Below are 25288 nucleotides of genomic sequence, written 5' to 3' on the forward strand. Positions count from 1 at the left end.
TTCTCCTGCCTCAGCCTCCCTGGTAGCTGGGATTACAGGTGCCGCCACCACGCCCAGCTAATTTTTGTATTTTTAGTAGAGACGGAGTTTCACTGTGCTGGCCGGGCTGGTCTTGAACTCCTGACCTCAGGTGATCCGCCTGCCTCAACCTCCCAAAGTGCTGGGATGACAGGTGCAAGCCAGTGCACTGAGCCTGTTTTTTATTTTGTTTTGTTTTGTGCTGTTTTCTTGTGTTTTCTTTTGTGTTTCTTTTTGTTTTGTTTTGTGGTTTTGTGGTTTTTTGTTTGGTTTTTTGTGTGTGTTTTTGTGTTTTTCTTTTGTGTTTTTGTGTTTTTTTTGTTTCATGTTTTTGTGTGTGTGTTTTGTTTTGTGCTTGTTTCTGTTTGTTTTGTGTTTGTGTTTTGTGTTTTTTTGTTTTATGTTTTTGTGTTTTCTTTTGTGTTGTTTTTCTGTTTTGGGTTTTTGTGTTTTGTGTTTGTTTTTGTTTTGTTTTGTGTTTTGTTTGTGTTTTTGTGTTTTTGTTTTGTGTTTTTGCGTTGTTTTGTGTTGTGTTTTTGTGTTTTGGGTTTTTTTTGTGCTTGTTTCTATTTTGTTTTGTGTTTGTGTTTTTGTGTTTTTTTGTTTCATGTTTTGCTGCTTCTGTTTTGTGTTTTTGTTTTGTTTTGTGTTTTTGTTTTGTTTTGTGTTTGTTTTCATTTGTTTTGTGTTTTGTGTTTTTTTGTTTCGTGTTTTGCTGTTTTTGTTTTGTGTTTTTGTTTTGTTTTGTGTTTTTGTTTTGTGTTTGTTTTCGTTTGTTTTGTGTTTTTGTGTTTTTTTGTTTCGTGTTTTGCTGTTTTTGTTTTGTGGTGTTGTTTTGTGTTTGTTTTTGTTTTGTTTTGCGTCTTTGTGTTTTGTTTTGTTTTCCTGATTGCTCTCTGAACACTTTTTAATCTTGCAGGAGAAGGAGGGAGATCCAGTGTCCTTATTACATAGAAGACTCAGGAACCCACGTGGGATGCCACCTGGGTAACCTGTCAGGATTAACATCTCGCAATTACTTCCTGGTTAACGGAACCAGCCAAGAAATTGGCATCCAATTCTTCGATTCACTTTTGGACACAAAGAAAATAGGTGAGAATAACACATATGATTTTCCTATTGTTTATAGGTGAAATGGAATTTGCCTGAAAATCTGTGTAACTGAGGCCGGGTGTGATGGCTCACACCTGTAATCCCAGCACTTTGGGAGGCCGAGGCGGGCCGATCACCTGAGATCGGGTGTTCCAGACCGGCCTGACCAACATGGGGAAATCCCATCTCTACTAAAAATTCAAAAATTAGCTGGGCGTGGTGGCACGTGCCTGTAATCCCAGCTACTCGGGAGGCTGAGAAGAGTCACTTGAACGTAGGAGGTGGAGGTTGCAGTGAGGCGAGATTGTGCCACTGCACTCCAGCTTGAGCGACAGAGCAACGTCTCAAAAATATATACATATATGCGTAACTTTGGTGCTGTAACAAATCACAACTGAGCTGATTTAACTTCCCTTTTTTTGAGATACACTCTGTCACCCAGGCTGGGGCGCAGTGGTGAAATCTCAGCTCACTGCAACCTCTGCCCCCCAGGCTCAAGCGATTCTCCTGTCTCAGCCTCCTGAGTAGCTGGGATGACAGGCGCCCACCACCACACCCGGTTAATTTTTGTGTTTTTAGTAGAGACAGGGTTTCACCATCTTGGCCAGACCTGTCTGGAACTCCTAATCTCAGATGATCCACCGCCTCAGCCTCCCAAAGTACTGGGATTACAGGTGTCAGCCACCGCACCTGGCCTCTCTCTTTCTCTCCTTCTTTCTTTCCTTCTTTCCTGCCTGTGTTTCTTCTTTCCTTCCTTCCTTCCTCCCTTCCTTCCTTCCTTCCTTCCTTCCTTCCTTCCTTCCTTCCTTCCTTCCTCCCTTCCTTCCTTCCTTCCTTCTTTCCCTTCCTTCCTTCCTTCTTTCCCTTCCTCCCTCCCTCCCTTCCTTCTCCCCTCCCTCTTTCCTTCCCTCCCTCTCTCCCTCCCTTCTTCCTTCTTTCCTTCTTCCTCTCCTCCCTTCTCCTTCTCTCCTTTCCTCCTTCCTTCCTCTTTTTCTTCATTTTTTCCTCACCAGCATTTCTTCGTGTCCCAGTGCCCCACTCCTGGCTGGCCTCTTGGAGCCAGCTCCATATGCCCACACACTCTCGTCTTCCCAAGCCCATCGCATCCCACCCATGGGCTCCTTCATCCCATTGGACGTTCCCGGCCTCTTCAGGCTCAGAACTGTCACAGAAGTGTGACTCCTGCTCCCCGAGCCCATCCCCACCTCCCACCGTGGACCCCCTGCCCCAGTGGGTATGTCTCCTGGACATGGTAGCTGCCCCGCCTCCACCTGGACCCAGTGTAGACAGAGATGTCCCTACTCCATGTCCACCTGGACCCAGTGTAGACAAAGAGGTGTCCCTACTCCACCTCCACCTGGACCCAGGATAGACAAGAGGAGACCTTGCCCCATCTCCACCTGGACCCAGTGTAGACAGGAGGAGACCCTGGCCCACCTCCACCTGGACCCAGTGTAGACAAACAGATGTCCCTACTCCACCTCCACCTGAACCCAGTATAGACGGGAGGAGACCCTGCCCCACCTCCACCTGAACCCAGTATAGACGGGAGGAGACTCTGCCCCACCTCTGCCTGGACCCAGTGTAGACAGGAGGAGACTGCACCACCTCCACCTGGACCCAGTGTAGACAGGAGGAGACCCTGCCCCACCTCCACCTGGACCCAGTGTAGACAGGAGGAGACCCTGCCCCACCTCCACCTGGACCCAGTGTAGACAAAGAGGTGTCCGTACTCCACGTCCACCTGGACCCAGTGTAGACAGGGGGAGACCCTGCCCCACCTCTACCTGGACCCAGTGTAGACAAACAGATGTCCCTACTCCACCTCCACCTGAACCCAGTATAGACGGGAGGAGACCCTGCCCCACCTCCACCTGAACCCAGTATAGACGGGAGGAGACTCTGCCCCACCTCTGCCTGGACCCAGTGTAGACAGGAGGAGACTGCACCACCTCCACCTGGACCCAGTGTAGACAGGAGGAGACCCTGCCCCACCTCCACCTGGACCCAGTGTAGACAAAGAGGTGTCCGTACTCCACGTCCACCTGGACCCAGTGTAGACAGGGGGAGACCCTGCCCCACCTCTACCTGGACCCAGTGTAGACAAACAGATGTCCCTACTCCACCTCCACCTGAACCCAGTATAGACGGGAGGAGACCCTGCCCCACCTCCACCTGAACCCAGTATAGACGGGAGGAGACTCTGCCCCACCTCTGCCTGGACCCAGTGTAGACAGGAGGAGACCCTGCCCCACCTCCACCTGGACCCAGTGTAGACAGGAGGAGACCCTGCCCCACCTCCACCTGGACCCAGTGTAGACAAAGAGGTGTCCGTACTCCACGTCCACCTGGACCCAGTGTAGACAGGGGGAGACCCTGCCCCACCTCTACCTGGACCCAGTGTAGACAAACAGATGTCCCTACTCCACCTCCACCTGAACCCAGTATAGACGGGAGGAGACCCTGCCCCACCTCCACCTGAACCCAGTATAGACGGGAGGAGACTCTGCCCCACCTCTGCCTGGACCCAGTGTAGACAGGAGGAGACTGCACCACCTCCATCTGGACCCAGTGTAGACAGAGATGTCCCTACTCCACGTCCACCTGGACCCAGTGTAGACAAACAGGTGTCCGTACTCCACCTCCACCTGGACCCAGTGTAGACAGGAGGAGACCCTGCCCCACCTCCACATGGACCCAGTGTAGACAGGACGAGACCCTGGCCCACCTCCACCTGGACCCAGTGTAGACAAACAGATGTCCCTACTCCACCTCCACCTGAACCCAGTATAGACGGGAGGAGACTCTGCCCCACCTCTGCCTGGACCCAGTGTAGACAGGAGGAGACTGCACCACCTCCATCTGGACCCAGTGTAGACAGAGATGTCCCTACTCCACGTCCACCTGGACCCAGTGTAGACAAACAGGTGTCCGTACTCCACCTCCACCTGGACCCAGTGTAGACAGGAGGAGACCCTGCCTCACCTCCACCTGGACCCAGTGTAGACAGGAGGAGACCCTGCCCCACCTCCACATGGACCCAGTGTAGACAGGACGAGACCCTGTCCCACCTCCACCTGGACCCAGTGTAGACAAAGAGGTGTCCGTACTCCACGTCCACATGGACCCAGTGTAGACAGGAGGAGACCCTGCCCCACCTCCACCTGGACCCAGTGTAGATGAGAGGAGACTCTGCCCCACCTCCACATGGACCCAGTGTAGACAGGAGGAGACCCTGCCCTACCTCCACATGGACCCATTGTAGATGAGAGGAGACTCTGCCCCACCTCCACCTGGACCCAGTGTAGACAGGACCTCTGGGGTTCAGGGGTGTATCCTGCACCCTCGTTCCAGAACGATTTAACCCGCCCGGTAACGTCACTGTACGCTGCAACACAACGCACTGCCTGGTACGGTGGAAACAGCCCAGGACCTATCAGAAGCTGTCGTACCTGGACTTTCAGTACCAGCTGGACGTCCACAGAAAGGTCGGTGAGAGATCCCCTGGGCCCGGGCATCAGGAGGGAGGCGCACGGGGCACGCCCACAGAGGAGCCTGGGAATCCGGGGGATGTGGCCTGGGGGAAGGATGGGTGGATGGTAAGCGGTGACCCTGGGGTGAATGCACTTCGGGGAGCAGAGGAAGCGGTGAGGAGCCTGTGGCCTGTGAAGCAACCTTGAAGGAAGTTGCAGGAGGATGGACAAGGATGATCCTGCAACCATGGAACCAGCAAGTGGACCCGGAGGTGTGGAGGATGATGCAACAAGCAAGGGAGAGCCTCTGCTCCATCTGCAGCTGGACGCAGTGTAGACAGAAGGAGACCCGACCCCACCCCCACCTACCCCCAGTGTAGACAGGAGGAGACCCTGCCCCATTCTACCTGGACCCAGTGTAGACAGGAGGAGACCCGACCCCACCCCCACCTGCCCCCAGTGTAGACAGCAGGAGACCCTGCCCCACGTCCACCTCCATCCAGTGTAGACAAGAGGAGACCTTGTCCCTCAACCACCTGGACCCAGTGTAGACAGGAAGACAACCTGCCCCACGTCCACCTCCATCCAGTGTACACAAGAGGAGATCTTGTCCCTCAACCATCTGGACCCAGTGTAGACAGGAAGAGACCTGCCCCACGTCCACCTCCATCCAGTGTAGACAAGAGGAGATCTTGTCCCTCAACCACCTGGACCCAGTGTAGACAGGAAGACAACCTGCCCCACGTCCACCTCCACCCAGTGTAGACAAGAGGAGATCTTGTCCCTCAACCACCTGGACCCAGTGTAGACAGCAGGAGACCCTGCCCCACGTCCACCTCCATCCAGTGTAGACAAGAGGAGATCTTGTCCCTCAACCACCTGGACCCAGTGTAGACAGGAAGACAACCTGCCCCACATCTACCTCCATCCAGTGTAGACAAGAGGAGATTTTGTCCCTCAACCACCTGGACCCAGAGTAGACAGGAAGACAACCTGCCCCACGTCCACCTCCATCCAGTGTACACAAGAGGAGATCTTGTCCCTCAACCACCTGGACCCAGTGTAGACAGGAAGAGACCTGCCCCACGTCCACCTCCATCCAGTGTAGACAAGAGGAGACCTTGTCCCTCAACCACCTGGACCCAGTGTAGACAGGAAGAGACCTGCCCCACGTCCACCTCCATCCAGTGTAGACAAGAGGAGATCTTGTCCCTCAACCACCTGGACCCAGTGTAGACAGGAAGAGGCCTGCCCCACGTCCACCTCCATCCAGTGTAGACAAGAGGAGATCTTGTCCCTCAACCACCTGGACCCAGTGTAGACAGGAAGACAACCTGCCCCACGTCCACCTCCACCCAGTGTAGACAAGAGGAGATCTTGTCCCTCAACCACCTGGACCCAGTGTAGACAGCAGGAGACCCTGCCCCACGTCCACCTCCATCCAGTGTAGACAAGAGGAGATCTTGTCCCTCAACCACCTGGACCCAGTGTAGACAGGAAGAGACCTGCCCCACGTCCACCTCCATCCAGTGTACACAAGAGGAGATCTTGTCCCTCAACCACCTGGACCCAGGGTAGACAGAAAGACAACCTGCCCCACGTCCACCTCCACCCAGTGTAGACAAGAGGAGATCTTGTCCCTCAACCACCTGGACCCAGGGTAGACAGAAAGACAACCTGCCCCACGTCCACCTCCACCCAGTGTAGACAAGAGGAGATCTTGTCCCTCAACCACCTGGACCCAGTGTAGACAGGAAGACAACCTGCCCCACGTCCACCTCCATCCAGTGTACACAAGAGGAGATCTTGTCCCTCAACCACCTGGACCCAGTGTAGGCAAGGAGAGCCTACTTCATGTCTACCTGGATGCAGTGTAGACAGAACACCCTGCCCCAAGGCCAGTGGGACCTTTGTGGATGGATTACAGGAGGATATCTGGCCAGGAAGAATTCTGTGTTTGCAGCTCCTCATCCTACCTGTCTTGTAGATTTGGGGTTTGTGGAGGGAGACCTGCCTGCCACTCTGCAGGGACTCTTTTTCCATTCGGTGCCCACACCAAGGGAGACACTGTGTGAACCATGTAAAGTGTTTTAGAAATGGGAACAGTGAGCCTTGTATTGTGTTTTGTTTTGTTTCTAGAATATGCAGCCTGGCACTGAAAACCTACCGGTAAGTGAAACCACGGACCCTACGGACAACCCTCCGTGTAACCCTACAATCCCCTACTCACCACCCCTATTGTAACCCTACAGTCCCCTACTCACCACCCCTACTGTAACCCTACAGTCCCCTACTCACCACCGCTATTGTAACCCTACAGTCCCCTACTCACCACCCCTATTGTAACCCTACAGTCCCGTACTCACCACACCTAGTGTAACCCTACAGTCCCCTACTGACGACCTCCAGCATAACCCTACAGTCCCCTACTCACCACCCCTACTGTAACCCTACAGTCCCCTACTCACCACCCCTATTGTAACCCTACAGTCCCCTACTCACCACACCTAGTGTAACCCTACAGTCCCCTACTGACGACCTCCAGCATAACCCTACAGTCCCCTACTCACCACACCTAGTGTAACCCTACAGTCCTCTATTCATGACCCCTACAGTCCCCTACTGATGACCTCCAGCGTAACCCTACAGTCCCCTACTCACCACACTTGGTGTAATCCTATAGTCCCCTACTCACGACCCCTGCAGTCCCCTACCTTTGACTCCTGGCATAACCCTACAGTCCCCTACTCACCACCCTGGCAGAACCCTACAGTCCCCTACTCACGACCTGTACAGTCCCCTACCTACCACACCTAGCGTAACCGTACAGTCCCCTACCCATGACCTGTGGCGTAACCCTACAGTCCCCTACTCACAACCCCTACAGTCCCCTACTTATGACCCCTGGCGTAACCCTACAGTTTCCTACTCACCACTCTGGCGGAACCGTACAGTCCCCTACTCATGACCCTTACAGTCCCCTACTTACCACACCTAGTGTAACCATACAGTCCCCTACCCATGACCTCTGGCGGAACCCTACAGTCCCCTACTCATGACCCCTAGTGTAACACTGTACAGTCCCCTGCCCATGACCCCCTGGCGTAACCCTACTGTCTCCTACTCATGATCCCTAGCATAACCCTACAGGACCCCCGGCGTAACCCTACGGTCTACCCATGACCTATGTCTGCCTGGACCCAGTGTAGACAGGAGAAGACCCCGCCCCACCTCCACCTAGACCCAGTGTAGACAAGAAGGAGAGCCTGCCCCACGTCTACCTGGATCCAGTGTAGACAGGAGAATACTCTGTCCCACATACGGTTGAACCACTCACAACCCTAGTGTCACCCTACAGTCCCCTATTCACGAACCCAGCGGGACCCTACAGTGTAGGTTTACGGGACTCTTACTGCCAGTGTTACCCAGGGGTGGACAGGATGGGGCGTGACCCTGAACCAGAGGAGAAGATCTCACATGCGTGAGGGCCCTCTCGAAGTTCTTACTGGGCGGGATCCGCTCTTGGCCTCAACCTTCATGTCCCAACGGTTGGAATATTAATGCTCAGCCCGTTCTACTGATTTTCCCATTTTATTCCTCTTTCTTCTGAGTGGGTTAAGAATATATTCCAGTGACTGTCAAAGGAGACTATGTCTCCCTCTAAAATGCTTTTAGACTGAGTTCTGTTGCCGGATATTTACCAAGTCTCCTGGCCACTCCGACCCTCAGTATCCTCCTCTGTCCAACGACTATGCTGGACTTGGGGATCTTAACATCCCTTGCTAAACTATCCATCTGAAGGTCTGTTAAGTTCCTGAATCATTTATTCATGTGTGTATTTACTTTTGAGACGGAGTCTCGCTCTGTCTCCCAGGCTGGAGTGCAGTGGTGCAATCTTGGCTCACTGCAACCTCCACCTCCCAGGTTCAAGTGATTCTCCTGCCTCAGCTTCCCTAGTAGCTGGGACTACAGGCACCTGCCACCACACCTGGCCAACAATTTTTGCTTCAAAAAATAAAATTTTAGCCGGTCACGGTGGCTCATGCCTGTCATCCCAGCATCTTGGGAGGCTGAGGCGTGCAAATCACTTGAGGTCAGGAGTTCAAGACCAGCCTGGCCAACGTGGAGAAATCCTGTCTCTACTAAAAATATAAAAATTACCCATGCCTGGTGGCAGGCGCCTGTAATCCCAGCTACACGGGAGGCTGAGGCAGGAGAATGGCTTGAACCCAGGAGGTGGAGGCAGGAGAATTGCTTGAACCCAGGAGGCGGAGGTTGTGGTGAGCCCAGATCATGCCAATGCACTCCAGCCTGGGTGACAGAGCGCGAGTCTGTCTAGAATAGAATAGAATAGAATAGAATAGAATAGAATAGACTGGACTAGAATAGAATAGACTAGACTAGACTAGACTAGAATAGACTAGAATAGACTAGACTAGAATAGAATAGACTAGACTAGACTAGAATAGACTAGAATAGACTAGAATAGAATAGACTAGAATAGACTAGACTAGAATAGAATAGACTGGACTGGACTGGACTAGACTAGACTGGACTAGACTAGAATAGAATAGACTAGAATAGAATAGAATAGACTAGAATAGACTAGAATAGAATAGAATAGAATAGAATAGAATAGAATAGACTGGACTGGACTGGACTGGACTAGAATAGACTAGACTAGAATAGAATAGAATAGAATAGAATAGAATAGAATAGATTAGACTAGACTAGACTAGAATAGACTAGAAAAATAAAATACCTACATCACCCAAATTTTCCTAAGTTGTCTGCCATCCAAATACTAATGAGGCTTGACTCTGGTTAGCTTCCAAGACTTGATCAGAGCAGGTGCATTCAAAATGGTAGGAAAAAAAAGAAAAAAAAGGAGAAAAAAATTTAAAAGATAGAAGAATGAAAAAACACAACCTTTTCCTCCACGCGAAGACACCGATCTCTAACTTTCTTTCTTCCTCCCAAGATCAATGTTTCTGGTGATCTGGAAAATAGATACAACTTTCCAAGCTCTGAACCCAGAGCGAAACATGCTGTGAAGATCAGAGCTGCAGACGTCCGCATCCTGAACTGGAGTTCCTGGAGTGAAGCCGCTGAATTTGGTAAGCGCTGGGCGGAGGTAAGGGATGTCTGTGCCGTCTTGCCAACACCTTGGAGCAGGCACAGAGGTCAGCGGCTCTGCCCTGGGTGCTGAGATTGAGTTAAGAACATCGCTTGGAATAGCGTCAGGCTCTGAGTTTATCGCTGAGGCTAGAAAGAAGGAGGGGATCTCGTGCTTGGTCCCGCAACATTGCTTTGCTGATGTTTTTTCAGGATGGATGAGCTACGCTCCCTTAATAACCAGAGAAGAGCCGGGCATGGTGGCTCACGCCTGTCATCCCAGCACTTTGGGAGGCCGAGGCAGGTGGATCACTGGAGGTCGGGAGTTTGAGACCAGCCTGGCCAACATGGTGAAACCCCGTCTCTACTAAAAATACAGAAACTCGGCCGGGCGCGGTGGCTCACACCTGTCATCCCAGCGCTTTGGGAGGCTGAGGCGGGCGGATCACCGGAGGTCAGGAATTTGAGACCAGCCTGACCAACATGGTGAAACCCCGAGTAGCTGGGATTACAGACGTGCATCACGCTTGGCCAATTTTTGTATTTTTATTTTTATTTGTTTGTTGATTTTGAGATGGAGTTTCGCTCTGTCACCCAGGCTGGAGTGCAATGGCAGGATCTCAGTTCACTGCAGCCTCCATCTCCCGGGTTCAAGCGGTTCTCCTGCCTCAGCCTCCCGAGTAGCTGGGATTGCAAGCGTGTATCTCGCTTGGCTAATTTTCGTATTTTGATTTATTTATTTTGAGACGGAGTTTCTCTCTGTCGCCCAGGCTGGAATGCAATGGCGTGATCTCGGCTCACCGCAACCTCCGCCTCCTGGGTTCAAGCGATTCTCCTGCCTCAGACTCCCGAGTGGATGGGATTACAGGCACCTGCCACCACGCCTGCCTAATTTTGTATTTTTTTTTTTGTAGAGACGGGGTTTCACCCTGTTGGCCAGGCTGGTCTTGAACTCCTGGCCTCAGATGATCCGCCCGCCTCGGCCTCCCAAAGTGCTGGGATGACAGGCGTGAGCCACGGCACCTGGCCCAATTTTTGTATTTTTATTTTATTTTATTTTATTTTATTTTATTTTTATTTTTATTTTTTTTGAGACGGAGTCTCAAAAAAAGCCTGCCTCTGTCGCCCAGGCTGGAGTGCAGTGGCCGGATCTCAGCTCACTGCAAGCTCCGCCTCCCGGGTTCACGCCATTCTCCTGCCTCAGCCTCCCGAGTAGCTGGGACTACAGGCACCTGCCACCTCGCCCGGCTAGTTTTTTGTATTTTTAGTAGAGATGGGGTTTCTTTTTTTTTTTTTTTTTTTTTTTTTTTTTTTTTTTTTTGAGACGGAGTCTCGCTCTGTCGCCCAGGCTGGAGTGCAGTGGCGCGATCTCGGCTCACTGCAAGCTCCGCCTCCCGGGTTCACGCCATTCTCCTGCCTCAGCCTCCCGAGTAGCTGGGACTACAGGCGCCCACAACCGCGCCCGGCTAATTTTTTGTATTTTTAGTAGAGACGGGGTTTCACCGTGGTCTCGATCTCCTGACCTTGTGATCCGCCCGCCTCGGCCTCCCAAAGTGCTGGGATGACAGGCGTGAGCCACCGCGCCCGGCGAGATGGGGTTTCACCATGTTAGCCAGGATGGTCTCGATCTCCTGACCTCGTGATCCGCCCGACTTGGCCTCCCAAAGTGCTGGGATGACAGGCGTGAGCCACGGCGCCCGGCCCAATTTTTGTATTTTTAGTAGAGACGGGGTTTCACCGTGTTGACCAGGCTGGTCTCGAACCCCTGACCTCAAGTGATCCGCCCACCTCGGCCTCCCAAAGTGCTGGGATGACAGATGTGAGCCACCTCGCCCGGCCCGTGGCAGTGAAGTTCTAACAGCTCACCACGAATTTCCATGTGGGCAAAACATGACGCAGGCTCCTGGCCTTTCATCTCCAAGCCATCTTGTTTAGGAACCATGAAAAAGGTGGAGGCAGCTTTGCTCGACCCAGTTCTCAGCTTCACTGTTCCCTGTGGCTAAATGCGTCTGGAGTCACGAAGAAATTTAATTTCCTTTCACACGTCCATCAGCCATTCACCGTGGACGCATACGTGTGTGTCTCTCTAGGCTCCGACGACCGAAACCCCAGCTCTGTGCACATTTACGTGCTCCTGATCCTGGGAACCCTTGTCTGTGGCCTTCTTTTCGGCTTCCTCTTTAAAAGGTAACGTGTGAAACCCCTGGGGATCCCCCAGGCAACCACGCCAGGTCGCGAGAAAAGCGCTTTCTCCAAAGTCGGTCTCTGTCTCTGAGAAAGAGAAACACAGCCTTGGCCGGGTGCGGTGGCTCACGCCTGTCATCCCAGCACTTTGGGAGGCCGAGGCGGGCGGATCACCTGAGGTCGGGAGTTCGAGACCAGCCTGGCCAACACGGTGAAACCCCGTCTCTCCTAAAAATACAAAAATTAGCCGGGCGTGGTGGCGGGTGCCTGTCATCCCGGCTACTCGGGAGGCTGAGGCAGGAGAATCGCTGGAACCCGGGAGGCGGAGGTTGCGGTGAGCGGAGATCGCGCCACTGCACTCCAGCCTGGGCGACAAGAGTGAAACTCCGTCTCAAAAATAAATAAATAAATAAAGAGAGAGAGAGAGAGTGAGAGAGAGAGAGAGAGAGAGAGAGAAACACAGCCTGCAAAGATGTCTGGTGATCCCAAGACCCATCCAGTAATATCGAGAACTTGCTTGGGACCACACCTTTTTGCCGGACATGACAGCCACCGCGGCGGAGCTCAGCTGTGGACAGAAAGGTGGCGTCTTCCTGTCTCCTGTGGCTTTGCCTCTAAGGGAGGGTCCTTCCTGCCTCTCCCAGCTCCTGGGGGCTCCCTGCATCCCTGGGCTTGTGGCCGCATCACTCCAGTCTCTGCCTCCGTCTCCACGTGGCCTCCTCCTCTGTGTCTGTGTCTCCTCTTCTGTCTGTTAGAAGGACACCTGTCACTGGATTCAGGAACCACAGAGATACACACAAAGAATCACCAAATGATGAAAATCTTAAGGAACAAGGCCGGCCGCGTTGGCTCACGCCTGTCATCGCAGCACTTTGGGAGGCCGAGGCGGGTGGATCACCTGAGGTCAGGAGTTCGAGACCAGCCTGGCCAACATGGGGAAACCCCGTTTCTACTAAAAATACAAAATTAGCCGGGCGTGGTGGCTCATGCCTGTAATCCCAGCTACTCAGGAGGCTGAAGTAGGAGAATCGCTTGAACCCGGGAGGTGGAGGTTGCAGTGAGCCGAGATTGCACCACTGCACTCTGGCCTGGGCAACAGAGCAAGACTCCATCTCAAAAAAAAAAAAAAGAAATCACCAAATGACAAACATCTTAAGGAACTAGGCCAGGCGTGGTGTCTCACGCCTGTCATCCCAGCACTTTCGGAGGCTGAGGCAGGCGGATCACCTGAGGTCAGGAGTTTGAGACCAGCCTGACCAACATGGGGAAACCCCGTCTCTACTAAAAATACAAAATTAGCCGGGCATGGTGGCAGGTGCCTGTCATCCCAGCTACTCAGGAGGCTGAGGCAGGAGAATCGCTTGAACCCGGGAGGTGGAGATTGCAGTGAGCTGAGATTTCACCACTGCACTCTGGCCAGGGCAACAGAGCAAGACTCCATCTCAAAAAAAAAAAGAAATCACCAAATGACAAACATCTTAAGGAACTAGGCCAGGCGTGGTGTCTCACGCCTGTCATCCCAGCACTTTGGGAGGCTGAGGCAGGCGGATCACCTGAGGTCAGGAGTTTGAGACCAGCCTGACCAACATGGGGAAACCCCATCTCTACTAAAAATACAAAATTAGCCGGGCGTGGTGGCAGGTGCCTGTCATCCCAGCTACTCAGGAGGCTGAGGCAGGAGAATCGCTTGAGCCCAGGAGGTGGAGGTTGCAGTGAGCTGAGATCGCACCACCGCACTCCAGCCTGGGCGACAGAGCGAGACTCCATCTCAAAACAAAACACACACACAGTAACCCACCTCCAACCCAGAAGCTCTTCAAGGCTGGTGGGATCAAGGCAGGCGTTTCCCCTCTGGAGCTCAGCCCTTCAACACCAGGGACCTCAGAGTCCGTGAAGCTGCCCACAGCTGACTCTGCCTGTTCCATTCCCATCCCTGTGCCTGAGGGGCTGGGGGAAGATTCTAGAAAGATTCCCTATGAGCATCACTGTGTATTCTTGTAGGATCTCCTGTTTCCTCAGTTCCTTTTGTTTGTTTGTTTGTTTGTTTGTTTGTTTGAGGCAGAGTCTTGCTCTGTCGCCCAGGCTGGAGTGCAGTGACGTGATCTCGGTTCACTGCAACCTCCGCCTCCCGGGTTCAAGCGATTCTCCTGCCTCAGCCTCCCGAGTAGCTGGGATGACAGGTGTGCGCCACGATACTCAGCTAATTTTTGTATTTGGAATAGAGATGGGGTTTCAGCAGGTTGGCCAGGCTGGTCTCGAATTCCGGACATCAAGTGATCCGCCTGCCTCGGCCTCCCGAAGTGCTGGGATCACAGGCGTGAGCCACCATGCCCAGCCTAGTTCCTTAAGATTGTTAAGATTGTTGTCATTTGGTGATTCTTTCTTTCTTTCCTTTTTTGTTGAGATGGAGTCTCGCTCTGTCGCCCAGGCTGGAGTGCAGTGGTGCAATCTCGGCTCACTGCAACCTCCACCTCCTGGGTTCAAGCAATTCTCCTGCCTCAGCCTCCTGAGTAGCTGGGGTTTGCAGGTGTGCACCACCATGCCCGGCTAATTTTTCTGTTTTTAGTAGAAACGGGGTTTCACCATTTGGCCAGGATGGTCTCAAACGCTTGACCTCAAGTGATCCACCTGCCTCAGCCTCCCAAGTGCTGGGATGACAGGCGTGAGCCACCACACCTGGCCTAGTTCCTTAAGATTTTCATCATTTGGTGATTCTTTCTTTTTTTAATTTTTTTTCTTGAGATGGAGTCTCACTCTGTTGCCCAGGCTGGAGTGCAGTGGTGTGATCTCGGCTCACTGCAGCCTCCGCCTCCCAGGTTCACGCCATTCTCCTGCCTCAGCCTCCTGAGTAGGTGGGATTACAGGTGTGCAGCATGATAACCAGCTAATTTTTGTATTTTTAGTAGAGACGGGATTTCAGCATGTTCGTCAGGCTGGTCTCGAACTCTTGACCTCAAGTGATCCACCCGCCTCAGCCCCCCAAAGTGCTGAGATGACAGGCGTGAGCCGCCGCGCCTGGCCTAGTTCCTTAAGATTTTCATCATCTGGTGATTCTTAGTGAAGTTGTTCTGCGTAGTTGAGCGCAGATACCCCGCGCGCAGCATCCCTCGGCACACGGCGTCGATGCAAGGAACTCTGGTACCCTGGCGTTCTCTCCACACTTTCTCTCTGTGTCTCAGGTTCTTTAGGATACAGAGACTGTTCCCGCCAGTCCCACAGATCAAAGACAAACTGAATGATAACCATGAAGTGGAAGATGAGGTAGGTAGAGGGCGGGCGGAACGGTGACCTGGGAGGGAAAGCGGGGAACGGGGAGTGTGGGACACGGCCTCTGAGTGTCGACTGTCTTGCTTCTCCACCAGCTTCGCCACGGGTGTGGTTGGAATCTGTATCCCGCTCCTGGGACTTCTCCCAGGTTGAGATCAGGGTCTCTCCCGGGTTGGAGTCAGGGTCCTCTCTGTGAGCTCCATCAGGAGAAATTGAGTCAGGCTGGTGGTCAAAACAAGGAAGAGAAGATGGTAGTGATGAGCCGGGCGCAGTGGCTCAGGCCTGTCATCCCAGCACTTGGGGAGGTTGAGGCGGGTGGATCACGTGAGGCCGGAAGTTCGAGACCAGCCTGGCCAACATGGTGAAACCGTGTCTCTGCTAAAAATACAAAAAGTAGCCGGGCACGGTGGTGCACGCCTGTAATCCCAGCTACTCGGGAGACTGAGGCAGGAGAATGACTCGAACCCAGGAGGCAGAGGTTGCAGTGAGCCGAGATCGCACCACCGCACTCCAGCCTGGGTGACAGAGTGAGACTCCGTCTCAAAAGAAAAAAGAAGGTAGAGAGGAGAGGCAGAAATAAAGAGACAAGAGAGAGAGGCAGAGAAAGATGGAGAGAGACGGAGGAGAGAGGGAGGAACAAAGAAGGGAATGAGAAGAAGACACAAAAGAGAGGGAAGTCCAGGCAGACAGACTGACAGAGAAACAAAGGCAGACACACAGAGAGAGAAACAGAGAGGGAGGGAGAAAAGGGAGAAGGAAAGAGAGAGAGAGACAGAGAGGAACACAGAGATATATGAAGAGAAAAACACCATCAGAGAGAGACAGAGATGGAGAAACAAAGACAGACAAACATAAAGAACAGGCAGGGGCCAGGCACGGTGGCTCGCACCTGTCATCCCAGCACTCTGGGAGGCCGAGGCGGGTAGATCACTTGAGGTCGGGAGTTCGAGACCAGCCCGGCTAACATGGAGAAACCTCATCTCTACTAAAATTACAAAAACTAGCCGGGTGTGGTGGCGCACGCCTGTAATCCCAGCTACTCGGGAGGCTGAGGCAGGAGAATCACTTGAACCCGGGAGGCGGAGCTTGCAGTGAGCCGAGATCACGCCATTACACTCCAACCTGGCCGACAAGAGCGAGACTTTATATCAAGAAACAAACAAACAAACAAACAAAAACAAACAAACAAAAAAACATCACCAACCCCAGCAGGGAGAGGAGAGAGACAGAGAGGAACAACGGCACAGAGAGGGGAGAGAGACAAAGACAGAGAGACACAGAGAGAGAAAAACAGAGAGAGAGGGAGAGGGACAGATAGAGACAGGGACGAAGAGAAAAAGAAACAGAGAGAGAGACATAGGTGGACTCGGAGAGCGGAGAGAGAGCGAGAGACACACACAAAGAGAGACCAAGGGATGGGAGTGGAAGAGAGAGACATAGGGAGGAAAGAGACAGAGAGGGAGACAGAGAAAAGAGACACAGAGACCGAGAGAGACGGGGAAGACAGAGAAATGATACCTGGTCTCAGCGAGAGCCCGGAGAGGGTGAACAAGGGCAAGGAACTGCGTGACGTGCACCCCGAAACCCCATGAACGGTCCTCTCCCACCCGCCTCTCTCTGCCTCAGGGACTGCGTCTCATGTTGCGGTAAAAGCCGGCAGGCTGGAAAGTCAGGCCAGAGCTGATGCTGCATTCCAGGGGCAGAACCTTCCGGCATTCTCAGAGTAGGAGATGTCATTTTAAAAAAGGAAATAAAACTCTTGTCCAGGGAACCCCAGCTTTGATCCTTTAGACCTTGGACGAGTTAGATGAGGCCCACCCTGCTCATTTAGACCTTCGACTGATTAGATGAGGCCCACCTATATACCTTCCACTGATTAGATGAGGCCCACCTATATACCTTCAACTGATTAGATGAGGCCCGCCCTTCCCCCAATATACCTTCAGCTGATTAGATGAGGCCCGCCTGTCCGCCTTTAGGCCTTCAACTGATTAGATGAGGCCCACCCTTCCGTTTTAGGCCTTTGACTGATTAGATGAGGTCCACCCTTCCCCTTTAGACCTTCAACTGATTAGATGATGCCTACCCTTCTCCTTTAGACCTTCAGCTTATTAATTAGATGAGGCTCACCCTTCCTCTTTAGACTTTCGACTGAGTAGATGAGGCCCACCCTTCCCCCTTTAGGCCTTCAACTGATTAGATGAGGCCCACCCTTCCATTTTTAGACCTTCAACTGATTAGATGCCGCCCGCCCTTCCCTTTTTTAGGCCTTCGACTGATTAGATGAGGTCCGCCCTTCCCCTTTTAGACCTTCAACTGATGAGATGAGGCCCACCTGTCCCCTTTAGACCTTCAACTGATTAGATGATGCCTACCCTTCTCCTTTAGACCTTCAGCTTATTAATTAGATGAGGCCCACCCTTCCTCTTTAGACTTTCGACTGAGTAGATGAGGCCCACCCTTCCCCCTTTAGGCCTTCAACTGATTAGATGAGGCCCACCCTTCCCCCCTTAGCCCTTCGGCTGATTACACAAGACCCACCCTTCCCCCTTTAGACCTTCAACTGATTAAATGAGGCCCATTCTTCCCCTTAAAACCTTCAACTGATTAGATGAGGCCCACCCTCCCCTTTAGACCTTTGATGAGGCCCACCCTTCTCTCTTTAGACCTTTGACTGATTAGACCATGCCCCCCTTCCCCTTTAGGCCTTCAACTGATTAGATGAGGCCCACCCTTCCCCTTTAAACCTTCAACTGATTAGCTAAGGCCCACCCTCCCCCTTTAGACCTTTGATTAGATGAGGCCCCCCCTTCCCCTTTAGGCCTTCAACTGATTAGATGAGGCCCACCCTTCCCTTTTAGACCTTCAACTGATTAGATGAGGCCCACCCTTCCCCTTTAGACCTTTGATTAGATGAGGCCCACCCTTCTCTCTTTAGACCTTTGACTGATTAGACCATGCCCCCTCTTTGCCTTTAGGCCTTCAACTGATTAGATGAGGCCCACCTGTCCCCCTTTAGACCTTCGACTGATTACATGAGACCCACCCTTCCCCATTTTAGCCCTTCATCTGATTACATGAGGCCCACCCTTCCCCCTTTAAACCTTCAACTGACTAGATGAGGCCCACCCTTCCCCCTTTAGACCTTCAGCTGATTACACGAGACCCACCCTTCCCCCTTTAGACCTTCAACTGATTAGATGAGGCCCACCCTTCCCCTTTAGACCTTTGATTAGATGAGGCCCACCCTTCTCTCTATAGACCTTTGACTGATTAGACCATGCCCACCCTTCCCCTTTAGGCCTTCAACTGATTAGATGAGACCCGCCCTTCCCTTTTTAGACCTTCAACTGATTAGATGAGGCCCACCTGTCCTTTAGACCTTCAATTGATTAGATGAGGCCCACCCTTCCCCTTTAGACCCTCGACTGATTAGATGAGGCCTACCCTTCTCGTTTAGACCTTCAGCTTATTAATTAGATGAGGCCCGCCCTTCCCCTTTAGACTTTCGACTTATTAGATGAGGCCCACCCTTCACCCTTTAAACCTTCAACTGATTAGAAGAAGCCCACTCTTCCCCCTTTAGACCTTCAACTGATTAAATGAGGCCCACCCCTCCCGTTTAGACCTTCAACTGATTAATTGAGGCCCACCCTGCCCCTTTAGACCTTCAACTGATTAGACCATGCCCACCCTTCCCCTTTAGACCTTTCACTAATTAGATGAGGCCCACCCTTCTCCTTTAGACCTTCAGCTTATTAATTAGATAAGGCCCACCCTTCCCCCTTTAGACCTTCGACTGATTAGATGAGGCCCACCCACATTCTCTAGTCAATCTTTTTTCCTGGGAATCAGCTGACTGTGAACTTCACATCTACAAAGCACCTTTGTCGCAGCCCCTGAGTCAGGGTTTGATTCAATAACTGGGGACTGTAGCCTAGTCCCCGAGTCACAGGGACATGTCATTGGTGCCGGGTATCCGAGACAGAGACCAAGAGATGAAAGAGAAACAGGGAGACTGAACCCAACAGAGGCAGACACACAGGAAGACGGAAATAGAGAGAGACTCAGAGATGGGGGTGGAAGATGGTGAGAGGGGGAGGAAAGAGAGACAGAGAGGGAGACAGAGAAAAGAGGCAAAGAGACAGACTCAACAGCAAGACTCCAGGAAGGGTGACTAAGGGTGAAGGACCTGTGTGACCCACATCCGAAGAGCCCAGGGGCGTCCCTCTCCCACCTACCTCTCTCCACCTCAGGGGCTGTGTCTTCCTCCCATGGGGAACTCCAGATCAAGCCCAGGGCTGCCCCCAGCGCCCTCTTTCCTGCCATATGGGTAACACCCTTCCAGTTGCCACTTGCACACCCCCGTCCTAGACCCAGCCATCTGCCATTCCGTTACCTTCCACCCCCACGCCAGCCTCCTCCCCAGCCCCCGCTTTCCACTGACCCCCCAGGGGTCCCCCACATCGAGGTGCCAGGATAACAGCTTCAGGCTTCAACCTTCCCTTCTCCGAGCTCCATCGGCCCCAGAGCCTTAGCACCTGCTGCACCCTGCCCAGGTCTCACGCTCACAAGCTCTTCCGAAGGCCACCCTGTTCATTGTCAACTATGAGGCTGCACGGGTGGGTCTGTCTCAGATCTTTATCCCAGGAAAAACCCCTGGCCGGGCACAGTGGCTCACGCCTGTCATCCCAGCACTTTGGGAGGCCGAGGCGAGTGGATCACCACGAGGTCGGGAGTTCGAGACCAGCCTGGCCAACATGATGAAAGCCCATCTGTACTAAAAATACAAAAATTAGCCGGGCGTGGCGGTGCACGCCTATAATCCTCAGGAGGCTGAGGCAGGAGAATGGCTTGAACTCGGGAGGCGGAGGTTGCAGTGAGCTGAGGTCGTGCCACTGCACTCCAGCCTGGGCGTCGGAGCGAGACTCCGTCTCGAGGGGGGAAGATAAAAATAAACACTGCCTTCCGAGTCCCAGGCTCAGCTGTGAAGATCTGACAGCCTGAATCCTCCTTCTTTTTCTCAGATTATCTGGGAGGAATTCATGCCAGAGGAAGGTAAAGGTTACCGCGAAGAGGTGTTGACCGTGAAGGAAATTACCTGAGGCCTGGAGGGTGTAGGAATGGCGTGGACATCTCCGCCTCCGAGACACTGGGGAACTGTTTTCTTGTTGATGATGCCGTGAGCCTTTATATCATTTTCTACGTTTTTATTTAAAGACATGATGTTTGGGTCCAGGCACGGTAGCTCACACCTGTCATCCCGGCACTTTGGGAGGCCGAGGCGGGTGGATCATCTGAGGCCAGGAGTTCCAGACCAGCCTGGCCAACATGGTGAAACCCCATCTCAACTAAAAATGCAGAAATTTACCCAGCCGTGGTGGCGTACACCTGTCATCCCACCGACGTGGGAGGCTGAGGCAGGAGAATCCCTTAAACCTGGGAGGCGGAGGTTGCAGTGAGCCGAGATCACGCCATTGCACACCAACCTGGGTGACAGAGCAAGATTGCATCTCAAAAAAATAATAATAATAAATAATAGAAACGTGATCTTTGGCTGGGCGCCGTGGCTCATGCCTGTATTTCTAACACTTTGGGAGGCCAAAGTAGGAGGATTTCTTGAGACAGGAGTTTAAGACCTGGGCAACAGAGCGAGACCCCATCTCTACAAAAAAAATGCAAAAGTTATCTGGGCATGGTGGCTTGTGCCTGTAGTCCCAGCTATCTGGGAGGCTGAGGTGGGGGGATCACTAGAGTTCAAGGTAACATTAAGCTGTGATTGTACCACTGCACTCCAGCCTGGTGACAAAGTAAGACCCCATCTCTCTTTCTCAAAAAAAGTGATATTTAGCAAAGATGCTTAGACTCTAAGAAGCTTGTGCATCTCCTTCCAACCCAACCACTGAGGCACTGTCTAGCCTCCTCCTTAAATCACTGACCGGGAGAGCTGAGATTGCACCATTGCACTCCAGCCCGGGCCACAAGAGCGAAACTCCATCTCATTAAAAAAAAAAAAAAAAAAATTCATGGTCGGGCGCAGCAGCTCACGCCTGAAATCCCAGTACTTTGGGAAGCCGAGGCGGGCAGATCACGAGGTCAGGAGATCGAGACCATCCTGGCTAACACGGTGAAACCCCGACTAAAAATACAAAAAACTAGCCGGGCGAGGTGGCGGCGCCTGTAGTCCCAGCTACTGGGGAGGCTGAGGCAGGAGAATGGCGTGAACCCGGGAGGCGGAGCTTGCAGTGAGCGGAGATCCGGCCACTGCACTCCAGCCTGGGCGACAGAGTGAGACTCCGTCTCAAAAAAAAAAAAAAAAATCATTTATTATTGTACAGCAAGCACTTGAGGTGAGAGATATGAGAACCTGGGCCCCTCTGGTCTAAAAATCCAGTTTTCAGTAGGCCTGGTCCCTTCAGGAGGACAAAGGGATGATATAGTTTGGTTGTTGGTCCGTTGTCAATCTCAGGTTGAAATTTGGTTCTCCGGGTTGGAGGTGGCACCTGGCAGGGGATGTTTAAATCATGGAGGGCGGACTCTTTATTTAAAAATGGCTTGGTGCCTTTCTTGTAGTCATGAGTGACTTCTTTTTCTGTTTGTTCCTAAAAGAGCTGGTTATGAAACAGAGGCTGCTGGCTGGGTGCGGTGGCTCACGCCTATGATCCCAGCACTTTGGGAGGCTGAGGCGGGCGGATCGCCTGAGCTCAGGAGTTCGAGACCAGCCTGGGCAACACAGTGAAACCCCGTCTGTATTAAAATACAAAAAATTAGCCGGGCCTGCCGGCATGCACCTATAATCCCAGCTACTCGGGAGGCTGAGGCAGGAGAATCGCTTGAACCCGGGAGGCAGAGGTTGCAATGAGCCAAGATCGCGCCACTGCGCTCCAGCCTGGGCAACAGAGTGAGACTCTGTCTCCAAAAGAAAAAAAAAAAGTAGAAAGAGAAAGAGGCTGGTACCTCCTTCCCCGCCTCTTGCCACCTCTCCCACCATGTAACGCCAGCTCCCCTTGCTCTCCCCCCAGGAGTGGAAGTTGCTGAGATTCTCACCAGCAGCAGACACTGAAACCATGATTCCTGTACACTCTGCAGAATTATGAGCCAAATAAACCTTATTTGTTGTTTTTTTTTTTTTTTTTTTTTTGAGGTGGAGTCTCACTTTGTCGCCAGGCTAGAGTGCAGTGGTGCGATCTCAGCTCACTGCAACTTCCACCTCCCCGGTTCAAGCAGTTCCCCTGCCTCAGCCTCCCAAGTATCTGGGATTACAGGCGTCTGCCACCACGCCCACAGAATTAGGACGTGGAGATCTTTGGGGCCATTGCTCTGTCTCCCACATGGGATTAGGATGTGGATGTCTTTGGGGCCATTATTCTGTCTCCCTATGGGGTGAGGATGTGGATATCTTTGGGGCCATTATTCTGTCTCCCTCGTGGGAATTAGGACATGGACACCTTTGGGGCCATTATTCTGTCTCCCACATGGGATTAGGATGTGGACATCTTTGGGGCCATTATTGTGTCTCCCACATGGGATTAGGATGTGGACATCTTTGGGGCCATTATTGTGTCTCCCACATGGGATTAGGATGTGGACATCTTTGGGGCCATTATTCTGTCTCCCTGGTGGGAATTAGGATGTGGACATGTTTAGGGCCATTATCCTGTCTCCCACATGGGATTAGGATGTGGACATCTTTGGGGCCATTATTGTGTCTCCCACATGCGATTAGGACGTGGACATCTTTGGGGCCATTGCTCTGTCTCCCACATGCGATTAGGACATGGACATCTTTGGGGCCATTATTCTGTCTCCCACATGGGATTAGGATGTGGATATCTTTGGGGCCATTATTCTGTCTCCCACATGGGATTAGGACGTGGACATCTTTGGGGCCATTATTCTGTCTCCCTATGGGGTTAGGATGTGGATATCTTTGGGGCCATTATTCTGTCTCCCACATGGGATTAGGACGTGAACATCTTTGTGGGACATTATTTTGCCTCCCACTATCAGTGAGGGATTCCATCACCACAGATGCTTAAACGTCAACTGAGATGGTGGCTGACGATGAGATGGCAGCTCTCTCCTTCGTCATGGGCGTTCCATGTCCCTCCTGCAAACCCCGGCCAGCCCCTTGCTTCCGAGTTTCAGGGGAGATTTGATGATGGAGCAGAGGCAACCTTCTGGAACCTTCCACCCCTGATCTTTTGATTCACAGGTCAAAGCTTGGGGAGGAGATGGGGCCAGGCTCTTGGTGGGGAGAAGCGTCTAAAACACAGCAAGGAAGAAAAAGCGTGGAATCCCCTGGGCCCGCTAGAAGTGAGAGCAGGAAACCCCACGGACCACCCCAGGAAGCAGGTTCACATCCCCAAGGGAGCACCACATCCCTGGGTAGAAACCTGTGGGTTTCAGAGACCTCAGGTCCCACTTAGCTCAGAAGCAGAGGCCTCGGGTGTCAAAGACACAGCAGAGGCCGGGCGCGGTGGCCGTGCCTCCCAGCACTTTGCCAGGCCAAAGCAGGTGGATCACTTGAGGTCAGGAGTTCAAAACCAACCTGGCCAATATGGCGAAACCCCGTCTGTACTAAAAATAACAAAAAAAAGCTGGGCATGGTGGCAGGCGCCTGTAATCCCAGGGACTCAGGAGACTGAGGCAGGAGAATCGCTTGAACCAGGAAGGCAAAGGTTGCAGTGAGCCGAGATTGCGTCATTGCACTCCAATCCGGGCGACAGAGAGGAGCTGTGGCCAGCGTGGTGGCTCATGCCTGTAATCCCAGCACTTTGCGAGGCCACGGCAGGCAGATCACTTGAGGTCAGAAGTTCAAAACCAGCCTGGACAACACGGCAAAATCTCATCTCTACTAAAAATACAAAAAAAAAAAAAAAAAAAAAAAAAAAGTGAGGTGTGGTGACAGGCACCTATAATCCCAGCTGTTTGGGAGCCTGCAGCAGGAGAATCACTTGAACCCAGGAGGCAGAGGTTGCCGTGAGCCGAGATTGTGCCACCGCACTGCAGCCTGGGTGACAGAGCGAGACTCCATCTCAAAAAGAAAAAGAAAAAAAAAAAAAAAAAAAAAAAGCTGTGGCCGGGTGTGGTGGGATTACAAAGTCCTGTAATCCCAGCACTTTGGAAGGCCAAGGCGGGCGGATCATGAGGTCAGGAGTTCGAGGCCAGCCTGGCCAACACGGTGAAACCCCGTCTCTGCTAAAGATACAACATCTGAGCCGGATGTGGTGGGGTGTGCCTGTGCTCAGGAGGCTGACGCAGGAGAATCGGTTGAACCCGGGAGGTGGAGATTGTAGTGAGCCGAGACCATGCGATTGCACTCCGGCCTGGGTGAGAGGATGAGACTCTGTCTCTAAATAAATAACTAATTAATTAAAAAGAGCAAGCAGAGATAGGGTCTGGGATGACGGAGGCCCCTGAAGGCTGTGGGGAGATCAGCCCCCTCCCCTGTGTTCTCTGGCACCTGAGGACCCTCTCCAAGGGATGGGTGGGCAGAGGCTGTCAATATTGGCTGAGCGGGAGCTTCTGCCCAACCGCACTGCCCCTGTCGAACCCCATTTTACCTGCCCAACCGCACTGCACCTGCCCAACCCCACTGCACCTGCTGAAACCCACTGCACCTGCCCAATCCCACTGCACCTGCCCAAATCCACTGCACCTGCCCAAACCCACTGCACCTGCCGAACCGCACTGCACCTGCCCAACCCCACTGCACCTGCCCAACCCCACTGCACCTGCCCAAACCCCACTGCCCCTGCCCAACCACACTGCACCTGCCCAAATCCACTGCACCTGCCCAAACCCCACTGCACCTGCCCAACCGCACTGCCCCTGCCAAACCCCACTGCACCTGCCCAACTGCACTGCACCTACCCAAACCCACTGCACCTGCATAACCACACTGAGCCTGCCCAACCCCACTGCACCTGCCGAACCCCACTGCACCTGCCCAACCCCCCTGCACCTGCCGAACCACACTGCACCTGCCCAACCCCACTGCACCTGCCCAATCCGCACTGCACCTGCCCAACTGCACTGCACCTGCCCAACCCCACTGCACCTGCCCAACCGCACTGCACCTGCTGAACCCCACTGCACCTGCCCAACCCCACTGCACCTGCCCAAACCCCACTGTC

At 52.8% G+C, this 25288-nt stretch overlaps 1 protein-coding gene across 7 annotated transcripts in view; it reads left to right on the forward strand.

Moving 5' to 3' along the window:
- The window catches only part of LOC105478257 (colony stimulating factor 2 receptor subunit alpha), a 42608-nt gene extending 21926 nt beyond the window's left edge, over positions 1-20682 (forward strand). For 4 of the 7 annotated variants that reach the window (XM_071089367.1, XM_071089373.1, XM_071089369.1 and 1 more), the window contains 7 exons: positions 938-1110; positions 4465-4598; positions 6723-6752; positions 9565-9700; positions 11789-11885; positions 15062-15143; positions 20177-20670. In XM_071089367.1, coding sequence (XP_070945468.1) covers positions 938-1110; positions 4465-4598; positions 6723-6752; positions 9565-9700; positions 11789-11885; positions 15062-15143; positions 20177-20254 — 730 coding nt within the window. In that variant the 3' untranslated portion in view covers positions 20255-20670. Of the gene's footprint in view, positions 1-937; positions 1111-4464; positions 4599-6722; positions 6753-9564; positions 9701-11788; positions 11886-15061; positions 15144-16775; positions 17006-20176 lie in introns of those variants that run through there. The other 3 variants (XM_071089368.1, XM_071089371.1, XM_071089372.1) reach the window with 3 other exon arrangements.
- Positions 20683-25288: the final 4606 nt, after the last annotated feature.

This window comes from Macaca nemestrina, chromosome Y (genome assembly GCF_043159975.1).
Source record: "Macaca nemestrina isolate mMacNem1 chromosome Y, mMacNem.hap1, whole genome shotgun sequence".
Lineage (NCBI taxonomy): Eukaryota > Metazoa > Chordata > Mammalia > Primates > Cercopithecidae > Macaca > Macaca nemestrina.